Consider the following 11,315-nt stretch of genomic DNA (forward strand, 5'->3'; position numbering starts at 1 on the left):
CAACTCTGCAATGCAGAAGCTGGGCTGCATTCAGTGGGGACTGGTTACTAGATTAAACAGAAGAGCTGTGATTATAGGGTGGGAAAGCTGCTCCTCGCTGTTTCCTTATAGTCCTAATCCTCAAAGCAGCCTGATCTCATCTTTCTGTGAGCTGGGCTCCTGCACTTTGCTGCCTTGCCTCTATTTTCGTGGAGGAAAAATTTCTACAGCCTCTCTGGGTCTTGAGAAGCCAAAGGAAGTACTGCTAAGCATGCTACAGAAGCTCACATCCTCATGTGCCTTTGTCCATACCTTGCTGCAAAGCTTAGGGCTACTTAACCCCAAGCTGCACAGGAATTAAAAGAGAGAGAGAAAGCACCACTGATGCTCTGCTTAAGGCTACAGCAGTTCTCTGGGTTTTGTGTTCGCTGAAGGGGCTGCTTTCAGAGGAGACTGTAACAAAAAGAGGCTGAAGTGTTCTCAGAAAGAACTGGAGTTCTTGCATCAAAATGGCAAACCACGTTCTGCATGGTACTGTCTCACGTGCTGGGCTAACCTTTCAACCTCTGCAGTAAGAAAAAATGGATGGAATACTGCTCTGGCACAGGAGCTGAGGCTAAGACTGCAATAATATTATTGTTACATTGCAAATTCGGGGTTTCTGTGTACTAACATCTGGAAGAAGTTCCCTCCCACTCTGGAATCAGAACTAGCTCTGCTATTACTCAAGTCCACACATGATAAATTAAGGCCAGAAAGTAATTTTTGACTGTGCAAGCAGTGTGGGTGGACCAGCAAGGACTGTAAAACCTACAGGCTTTATCATAAAGGTCTGAATGTAACTGTCAGGCTGCCAGCAAAATCTGCCCTGTCTGCAATGCCTGCCAGTTCCTGGCAGTGAAAGGCAGGAACGCTATCAGAGAGCTGGTGGACCTCAGCAGCAAGGTAGATTCTAATGAGATTTTTTTAAGGAAGCTTGACTTCTTTAATCTCACGTCAATGAATTTTCTGTTTTTAAACAGCCCAGGAAAAGACAGATTGTTTCTAGGTTCACAAAAACCTGATGCTGCAGTGCTGAGGGAATTCAGCATCCAAAGCAAAGTGTGTGGTCTCCTGTGTACTGTAACTGGGCACTGTGTGTGTAGATAATGACCACAGCAAAGCCAGTTGCTGAAGGGATGCTGCAGCCTCAGTTGCTGAGTGCAGTCTTTAAGTTCTGCTTGAGGTCAGAGACATTGCAGTCTTCCAGCTGCAGTTTTCACAGGAAAATGAAAAAGAAACATCACCCTTTACCACTTACACCCAGAACTGACTCAGTTGCTGTAATAGGACAGAACAGTGTGAGATTCACCACTTATTTAAACAAACTGAACTCTACCTTAGTAGTATGCATTCCTTTTATTTAAAAAGTTGCTCTAGTAGTGCATGTTGCACCTATACAAAAGTATTTTTACACTGTCCACACACAGGTATATAAGGGTTCCAACAGCTGCCACAAGTCTCAGCTAGATCATGTGCTAATGCAGCATTCTTGGTACGTGGCCTCTAGGCTGAGGGGATGGGGGCAGAAGTCAGCAGTACTAGGAACTCTTGGCAAGTGGAATGTGTGTCCCCTTAGGGACAGTGAGACCCCTGCCAATCCTAGATCCATCTGGGGAGAGGAGTTAGGGATAAAGTCTGTAGGAAGAGCACCAGTGTCACAACAGGAAGTTTACCAGGCTGGAGCAGTGTTGGCCAAGCGTCTCATGCGCCTAAAAGAGAGAAAGAGTTACAGTAAATGCTACAGACACGTGAAGTCTTGCTAAAACTTTGGGTGAGGTTACTGTGGCTTTGTGATCTTTTAAGATTTACTGCCCAGACAAACTTCCTTGGTCGCCTGAGTGCCCCTGCTGTGATGCACTGCTTTGGGCAGCTTTGCTCATTGAGACTGAACCAGTCACTACTGAGAACTATCCAGACAGTGATAGCTAAGAAGAAAAGCAATTATACATCCGTTAATCAGCACTAAAATGTTCCTAGGAGAGAGCTGAGCCAGGACACTTACTGTTCCCACAACAGATCTTTTGGAGATAGCAGTTCATTTATGTTGCCAGAAGCAGTTGCAGTTTAACCACGTAGAAGCAAGTGCTTTTGAGTACTGCTTAGTGGGGCTCTATGGCAAGCACAGCTCCTCCTGAAGTGACAGAAATGCTCACGTGCCAGCAAACAGGCCAGCATTCATCAGGCTGGAGCTGAGACCTTGTCTGTCCCTACATCACACAGCACTTCATCCTACATAAAAGGAATCCTCCTGGCAGGATGCTAATTAGCATGACAGAGCACGAAACCCCTGATAGTTTGATGGATGCCTTCCTACAGAAACAAATCCCCCTGCACAAGCAGAGAGTCCAAGGGGAAAGAAAAAAAAAGGAAACTGCTTCAAGAAGGATACGGTTCAAGTAGACATTTAAATATTTGTGGAGTAAGGCGATAACAGTTTAATATCCTGAAGCAAAAGGGCTGTGAGTTTCTGTTGTGGTGTGCGAGTTTGAAATCCTGCCAATTGGCACTCAGCAGGGAAAGAAAAACATGAGAGCTTTTAACTTTTGTGTTAGGGACAGGCCAGAATGAGAACTGTCTGAATGAGAGGCAGCACCTTGTATTTCTGTCCTGGTCTCTGATCTTCTTCTCCATCTCGGCGTCTGTGAGGGTTTCCAGAAGAGGGCACCACTGGTCGGCATCCCCTGTGTTGCGAATCGCAATTTCCACAGTCGGCAAAGGGTTCTCACTGCAGCAGCAGGGCAGAAATCAAAGCAATGCTCGTTAGTAACAGTCCACTCCTCTGGGTTACCAGCCCAGATGCAAGACACAAGCACAGCATGTCATTTTAAAGTGTTTCAGGTTCAAGCACTCACTGAGCCCCAGTGAACACAGCCTGGTTCCCAGAAGTACCCCAGGGCAGTTACCACGAGGAGCCCACAGCTTCTGGGAGACCGATTATTACCAACTCTACAACCACCAAAGATGAATGGTATCAAAACAACTGCTGCAGAAGCAGTTCTCTCCTGTTAAGGCCATTATGTACTTGGCTGACAGGGTTCAAATGGAGCAAGCACAGGCAACATTCATATCAGTTTGTTAACGTGGGGAGGATGTCTCCCAGAGCAGTTGCTGAGGAGGGACTGCTAACAGTGCTCTTCATCTAGCTCTGCCATTCTGCAGCTCTTACTTCCTAGCTGCAGCTTGCCTAGTACACCTCAAGCAGCTCTCCCAGTATGTCAGGCTTTCCAGGAGCCTGATAGGATGGGAACCTGACAGTGGATTGAGGACTTTCTCCCCCCTGCCACAGCAAACGTCTTTTAGGGCCTGCTGATGTAACCACCGACTGTGATTAATCCCAGCACAAGCAATGAGACACAAAGCTCTGCCACAGATCACAAGGCTGCTCCTCAGAGATCTGTCTGCCCTGAACAGCTGCATTATCACATGCATAAAAATGTTTACTCCTTCACCAGTGACTTTTCAGTAAAAGTCAACAGGAACTTACGAGGAGTAGCTTCCCAAACATTGAGGGTGGAGCTGGAAGCCCAGCATAAATACAGAGGAGCTTTAGAATGTAAATGTTTGCTTTGAATTCTAGAAAGCAGCTCAGCACAAGTGTGTGTGAACGTGTGTGAGCCCTCACACAGGTGTGTGTGCAGATCCAGGTCCCTCCCAGGGACGTGTCCCCACAAGGATCCCTGCATGATGCACAGCCATCCCATTCACAGGAAGGAATTTGGTGCTGATCACCATGGGAACAGACAAAGTCTGCACCAAAGCTGTTAAACAGAAAAATGAATCCAACACCTTTGGTATCTGATCCTGGGAGGAAATTTTAGTCAAATCCACCTTCAGTATTGCTGATATCCACAAAAGCAACACTTGAGAACAGGACATTCACCTTAGCCACAAAATGCTGCAAATTCCAGGCTAGCTGCTAGATCTTGACTTCAGCGTGGTAAGTGAGGTTGAGACCATGCAATCAGCAATGAGCACCCACTAGAATTAAACAGGGCTGGAAAGCCAGCTTGTGAGCATTGCTTCCATGCAAGCCAACTCAGATACCATATTTCCGTAGGGTAGAATTAGAGAAAATGAAAATCCTCCCTCATCTCCTAACCTCCATTGCAGGACAGCTCCCTCTCCTTTATTTGTTAACAAGAGGTGCTGGCAGGATGACTGGATGGCACTGTCAGCTGCAGCGTTCCCAGAGGAGCACTGCAATGCCTCTGCTGGGGCAGAGCCTCTGGCATCAGCACCACGGGCACAGCAGTGCAGCCAGGAGGGCAGGGAGAGGTCTTCCTCTGGAAAGGCAACTCCTCAGGCATGCAGGTTTGATGTTCAGAACGTTGTTCTGGTTTTGAAGGCAGAAGTCTGGGTATAAAATAGTGCGTGCTACCCTTAGAAGCATCTCAATACCAAGAAATGTTTAGTACACCATCCCCTGAAAATCACAACTGCATCAGTTAGCAACTGCTCCAGCCCTGCTGCTCCTGTTGGGCTCTCAGGCTCCCCTTGTTTTGCTGAAGAAGCCCAGCCCTGGAATTCATCAACAGAACGATAGTTTTGCCTCTCCCTCTGATGACTAAGAGGCACATGACTTCCCAGATCTCAATTCCTGAAGATGTTAAGGTTCTTTTGATCCATCTACAGCACTCTTTCCTTACATCGGCAGAATAACTTTGGAGCAACCATCACTGCTGTGGGTTGGGAATTCAGGAACTAACCAACCACAAAACCCAAACATCCTTAATCACAGGAAGGTTTCAAAAGTACTCCTTTGCAGGAAGAGGGAAGAAGAGGGCATGTTTGTACTGTGACAAAAAAGGCCAGTCTTAAATTAGGTGCTTTTTGCTTCTGACTGGTTCATGGCTACATTACTTCATTCTCTGCGCTTTCCTTCCTTGTTTTTAATTCTCTCCCTTAAAAAATTGCAACAGTCTAAAGAAGGCCTGAAATCCACCTATCTGAGCTACCCCTAAAACTCTCTTCAGCAACCAGGGCTAGATACCTATTTCTACATATATAAAGTACATGTGTAAAGCTGACACTATTCTGACAGACCTGAGAAACAGACCCTCAGCTGCAGGGAGCAAGGAGCAGTCCACACACTGCCACTGACTGCCCCTCCGAGCCCCCACCAATTCTCAGCAACATGCACCCACTGCTGCAGCAGTTTTTTCATCTGCTCTCATGTGGATCTGCAAATATCAATCAGCTGTGGTGGACAGCAAGGTAGAAGTCAACTCCCTAGCTCTGAGAGAAGAGTTTAACTTCCACATGAACTGCATTAGGGATTAGATGTAATCTTCCTTGAACCTCTACAAAATCGGCGCCAGCAGCAACTTTCTCCCACCTCTGCAATCCATCATTCGCTGAACTCTCAAACTTCCTCAAGCGTCACCACGGCCTGAGGTCACAAAACCCACCAGCACACATTAAGGAATGCTGAAGAGACTGCAGACTCAGCAACATATGGAGGATAACATCCATACAGTAAATTGCCACAGAACGCTGCACGGCACAACTGGGAATAATTATTATTAGGAGAAAAGTTACAAAGCTGACTAATCAAACCTGACACTGCTGCACTCCAGCTATGAGAACAGCCTGTGATCAAGCCAACTTGAACTTCAGCCACAGTAGAGAGCTACAGTGACAATAGCTCTTAGCTCAGTAGTTCTTAGCTCAGAACACCAAAGCTTGGCCCAAGTCAGGAAGAGCTGATGACACAAATGCATCCAGGGCTCACCACTTGCAGACATTAGAAGAAGGCATGAGGTATTGTGCCACTGATAATTACAGCAGCCTTTTATTCTGTGGCAAAAGCTTATTTCATTGATATTTGGTCCTGGGATGTATTACACCCACCAGTAAAAGATCTCTGAGCAAAAGCACAAACTGGTTGAGAAGCACCTGGATCTACTACAGAACAAATACAGCAGGCACAAGATCAAAATGCTTCACTGCTTCACCAGTCGGGCAGCAGCAAGCAAAGGGCCACACCTGAGCAAGACACAACTGCAAACGTGCCACTAACATTCAGAGTGCACAAGCAGTGGTCTTTAAATGACACCAGCTTAGGGGATCACCAGCTGATGAAACATACAAAAGGATGTCTAAGAAATAAAAAAAATCTTGACTTGTATCCTCCTTATTTTCCATCTAACAATGTTGTTTAAAAGAAGACAGTTGTATGCACTAGTGGGTTATGAGAAATCAAACACTTTTACCATGCAAAAATAATTTAAGGACTTCAGTGTAGGTGCAATCCATAAGAACCAATTTCAAATTAAGCTTTCTACATGCATCAGCTGTTCAAGATTCACTGATGTGTGTTCTTAATTCATGGCTGTTAACATCTACACCCATGCCAGAAAGATGACAGTTCTGTACCTGAAGGCGTACGTCTTCTGATGCCAACTCAGCTGTCCCCGGATGCTGTAGGCAATAGTAGTGACAAACTCCCCACCCAGGCCGAGCTCTGAACACAGCTTCAAGGCAAACTTCTCTGGTGAATTTTCCTTCTCTGACATGTCCCATTCAAACTGGTCTACGAGGGAGATGTTCCCTACGTGGATATTTAGCTGGGGACAAGAGAAGAAAAAAGCCATTCATTTCTCAAGGACAAAATCTAACCTGGACACAGGAGTGACATTAGGAACAGCTTGGTTCTGAGGGAAGTCTTTGTACCATTCTTCCCCCATAAAAAAACTAGAGAAATGCAAATGGTTCAGCTCTCATTCTGCTGCCTCCCTGCGATTACCTTAATAATAACACGTTGGTCTGACTGATCCTCCAGGATACTGTCAGTTGGGTATGATTCAATCTGTTGTCGGATGGCAGAGGCAATAGCAGGGACAAAGGTCAGAGGATTCAAATCCAGATCATCACAGAGAATCTCTGAGAACATTTCTGGGGTCATCAGCTTTTCTGATAACAAACAAGAACAAAAAGACATTTTTCTCAGCCACCAATGTCTGCCACTGACAGAATACACAAAATTAAGATCTCTGCGTGAAGAGAGGAATCCTAAATGCACCACCTTTTGCTGTTATAAGTGTTTTATTTCGGGGTTGTACGTATGTACACGGTAACTAAAGGGCTTTCTTGTTTCACAGAGAACACAGCAATGCTCAATTAATCTGCATACATAAAGGAACTATACACATTAATTGTTTGGTATTTATTTTGGCTGACATTTCCATGACTGATGGAAGTGATCAAGTGCATCAGAATAGGCCGGTTTAACTTTTCAGATTACATGCATCCAGGAATTATGGCAACAAATGGAAGCATCAGGGATCTGCTAGGAGCCATGGCAGCCAAAGATGACACACCAAAATAGAAGAGCTTTAAGGCTTTCTCTATGAGGGACAAGGACATGTTGCTCTCCCTTCATATTTGGCGATGAATGCAACTGTATCTCTCTAGCCTCAGGAAACTCTCCTTCCTACCTACCATTCATGTTCCATGTAAATGCATCTCTGAGTTTCTGCCCATCGATTTCCATGTCAAGCCTGATTGGAACCAGAACCTCCGGCTGGGATGCGTTCTCATGGATGACTGCTGGGTCATGGTCATCAAAGCTAAAACAAAGAGCAGCAATACAGCGTGTGGAATAGAAAATGATACATCTGGCACTCACAGAAGGAAGGTGCTTTTTATCGTTACCAATCCCTACACATCAACATACTCCTCAACACAAAGTTACAGGGCTATGGCAAACACTTGTCTATTAGAGCAACCCCCTGCAGTGTGTCCTGTTGGTAACTGTTTCCACTTTTCTGAAGAAGGAAGCTGCCTTACCACAGAGGGAAAGTCCTCTTCTTGTCCCTGCCCATGCGATTTCTGTTAATTGTTGTTGAGCATGGCACTGCATCCAGGTGATGAGAGCTGTTGGGCAGTGTGGGCACCCACTGGTTGTTCCTCTTTGCCTTCTGTTCTCTGGAGAATGAGACTCTGTGTTAACCTTTAGGCCCTGAACACCACCACCACTATTTAAGGAATAGTATCATAAATTATGAGCTCCTCCCTAACGACAGTTGGACTGAGAGCTCCTATTCCACACTATTTCCTTCAAAGTCCATTCTCCAGCTCACAATTATCCATCATATATGAATCCAGGTGTACCACTATAAATATGAGGTTCATATTTGGATTTCCTGTCTATATTTACAGAGAGACTGCTGAGAAACACAACATCTCCAGCAAAAAGTACGTGCAGAGAGAGTGTTCTGCAAAACATCTGCTACAGTTGGAATGGAGTAATTGCAAAATGAACTGTATCATCAAACACTAATGTTTTTCTTCCTGTTATGTGTGGGCAGCAGCCCAATCCTTACACTTTGGAGATCTCCATTTGCACAACAGTCCAAATATCTGCTAGCACAGACTTGTAAGCACCCCCTGCACGTTGCCTTGGGTTTATGCAATTTCTACTGGGACACAGGACAGTGCTTCCAGCCCATGCTGACACATTCCAGCAACTTCAGTTTGACCGTGGCCCTCACCAACACTGGTTACCTGAGGTAGGTGGGAGGTTCTGTGCTGATAGACACTGCCTTGTATTTCTCATCATTTCCATCCAAGATCTCTTCCACTTCAGAGGCCTTTAACAGTGTCACACTGGTGGCTAATGTTGTATATCCATGATCTGTTACCAGGAAGGATGCCAATAATTAATGTGGAAAAGCATTACATAGTACATGGCATAAACAGGCTGAATAGTGAAAAGCCCTCTCTACCAACGCAAGTGGGACCAGCGAAAACATATCACTGAAAAAGCCCTTAAGTCCTCATAAATAGTAGATAAGCTCATAGGTAATGTGCTTTTACATAAAGGGAGAAAACAAAAATCCTACCCTAAGTTGCCTCATACCATCACATTGTTTGGCTCTGCACACCTACAGTCTGCCACAACAATGTAAAATCTCTTCCACAGTCTTTGAGAAAATTATAAATTCTCAGTGGACTTAAAGGTTGGAAATGGAGACATAACACTCAATGGAAAAGTGAGTGGCTGGGCAGACACATCAGATATTAATGGAAGCTAAGCCAGGGAGTACAGACTCTTAAGACTTGGAAAAGGGGGGAGAACCTCAGAACAGATCTTGCTGAATTGCACAGACCATCTGCATCTGAGAACCCATTAATGTTCTGAGAAAGAAACGTTCAACATGTGATGAGGATGCACAATTGGACGACCACAGGGAGAGATCAGAGGAAGAAGATGAGATGTTAATATATACTGTAATAACACCAAAGGTCACACTGGAGATTATTCCTCTAGCACAGCTAAGAATAACACACAAATCAGACTTACATCTTCTGGGACTATGAGACCGCTGATTTTCTGTTGGGAAAGAAAGAAAACAGCAACGGGTCAGCAGGATATGAGAGGAAGGATGCTTAAGTCTAGAATGAACCACTTATCTTTGTTATGCCTTAGCCTGAAGAGTGTATGACAAGTTACACTGCTAACAAATATAAGTACTTACTATTAGTCTTCCACCAAAAATATTACCAAGGTGGCTGTATTCTCACTGTGGCAGTAACATCAGTAGAAACACACTACAAATTCTGGAAGTCATAAATGCATTCTGTGGGCTAATAAAAGTCTCTTCTGGATGTGGTATTTATCTTGAGGTGTGGATTTTGCATTGTGTCAAATGCAGCCAAATCCAGGACAGCCACACTTTGCAGAGCTCTCCATCACTGAGGTAATCTGAAGTGATTAGCAAAGCCCTAAAGATGCACAAGCTTCTGAGCCTACAGAGACAGTTCTCCAAGGCAATCATTTAGCCTGGGAGCATCTACTCATCTTCTCACCATGTGAAGATGCCACTATCTTCTTCCTTTCTTCCACTGTGGCTAATCGTCTCCAGAGTGAGGGATACCTCTTGTACAGCGAGCCCCGGAACATACGCAGGTAGTTCCCCACCTACAAAAAGAAGAGAAAAGCCATGACCTGGAAACATCTATTTAAAGAAATGTTTAGCAGAAGCTGAAACAAATTCTCTGTGATGGTAACAGGGACCTCATAAAAATGCACCTAAGAGGATTTTTTCTGTTTTTCACGATTCATTGTATCAGGTTTGGTGTCATAAAGCACAATTTTTGATGCCATACAGAAAACATAGCCCTTATCAGCACTTACTTCATTAGTTTGATAAGAAACTCCAACTCACTAACAAAAACTTAATGGGAAAAAAAAAACCCAACATTAATTTTCATGTATTTTTGAACAACTTAACGTTGACTTCGCTGTACCAGTGCAGCGTTCAGCAGGGATTTAATCAAGCTGCACGCCCAGCTCTCCAGCAGCATCCCCTTTAGCCAGCACTGCTGGGATAGCTCAGACACCCACAGCCCTGCCCCCTGCTTTGCTTTAAACCCCTGGAACACGCAGGACGTGATCCCTCCCTCGTCCAAACTTGCTGAACACCTGCAGAGCAGTTCAGCATTTCTCAGCACAACGTGCCCTCTTGCACTGCGGGCTCCAGCAAGGCTCGCCAGACAACAGCCTGAGCTCCGGCTCTGAAACCTGAATTTTAGACCGGTGCTGCGCTCGCAGAGCGCTTACAGTCCACGAAGGGGCTCGCATTCCTGCTCAGACAGGACTCACTCTGACCTTAACACCTTTCAGACCATTTTTAATTGCATCTGTCGCCCTTCAGCGCTCACCAGCAGCCAGCAGGGGACAGGAAGGCGATCCCTTCTCCTCCCCCACGTGCCCTGCACCTCCGGCCCGGCTGCCCGCAGCTGCGGCTCTTTTCAACCGCACATCTTCCACGGTACCAAAGCAGCAAGGGCCTCCTGCCCCCACCCGGGGCGCAGCCTCACCCCCCGCCATTGTCCGCACCTCGGAGCCGATCATATAGAACTCGCCGTCCTCCTCCAGCTGGAACTTGACGGGCTTCTGCCCGAACGTTTTGCTCAGTGCCATCATCATCATCGCGGCGGCGCGGCGGCTCCGGGGGGCGCTGAGCGGAGCGGAGCGGGGCGGGCAGGGAAGCGCCGCGGCCTACCCGGGCGTCGCTCTGCGCATGCGCCGGGCCCCGCCCTGCGCGCTCATTCCCGCCCACCCGTCGCGCGGCGCTGAGGGGCGGGTGGCAGTTGGCAGTTAGAAAAGGGCCGTTTTATTGGTACATCGAGACATATATATATACACAGTATATATAGATATAAAAAGGGGTTTCTACGCGTCGTACAAACGTTGACGCCCGCAGGGCTGGGTCCGTCCCCGGGAGCGCGGTGCGGAAGGGCAGTGTCCAGCACAGGGGAAGGGCTGCGGCGTTGGGGTCGGCATCGCT

General features: G+C 46.3%; 1 protein-coding gene across 1 annotated transcript; it reads right to left on the reverse strand.

Moving 5' to 3' along the window:
- Window positions 1-1,358: 1,358 nt before the first annotated feature.
- Window positions 1,359-11,026, reverse strand: SMARCB1 (SWI/SNF related, matrix associated, actin dependent regulator of chromatin, subfamily b, member 1). Its single transcript, XM_065738943.1, has 10 exons — window positions 10,865-11,026; window positions 9,832-9,943; window positions 9,326-9,355; window positions 8,527-8,656; window positions 7,810-7,947; window positions 7,462-7,589; window positions 6,767-6,933; window positions 6,397-6,587; window positions 2,615-2,746; window positions 1,359-1,730 (listed from the first exon to the last, which is right to left on the reverse strand). Exons 1-10 carry the CDS (start codon window positions 10,955-10,957, stop codon window positions 1,691-1,693), a joined length of 1,161 nt encoding a protein of 386 aa, XP_065595015.1. The 5' UTR covers window positions 10,958-11,026; the 3' UTR covers window positions 1,359-1,690.
- Between the last annotated feature and the right edge of the window lie 289 nt (window positions 11,027-11,315).

The sequence above is a fragment of the Cyrtonyx montezumae genome, unplaced genomic scaffold, assembly GCF_038088225.1.
Source record: "Cyrtonyx montezumae isolate F1298 unplaced genomic scaffold, pur_monq_1.0 scaffold_23, whole genome shotgun sequence".
Classification (NCBI taxonomy): domain Eukaryota; kingdom Metazoa; phylum Chordata; class Aves; order Galliformes; family Odontophoridae; genus Cyrtonyx; species Cyrtonyx montezumae.

Excerpts from the sequence above, each read along its gene's own strand:
- SMARCB1 (XM_065738943.1), bottom strand. The coding sequence starts at position 10,957 with ATGATGATGATGGCACTGAGCAAAACGTTCGGGCAGAAGCCCGTCAAG. Across the intron at positions 9,944-10,864 it reads TCTATATGATCGGCTCCGAG|GTGGGGAACTACCTGCGTAT; the intron begins GTGCGGACAATG and ends TTCTTTTTGTAG. Across the intron at positions 2,747-6,396 it reads CAGAAGACGTACGCCTTCAG|TGAGAACCCTTTGCCGACTG; the intron begins GTACAGAACTGT and ends CTGCTGCTGCAG.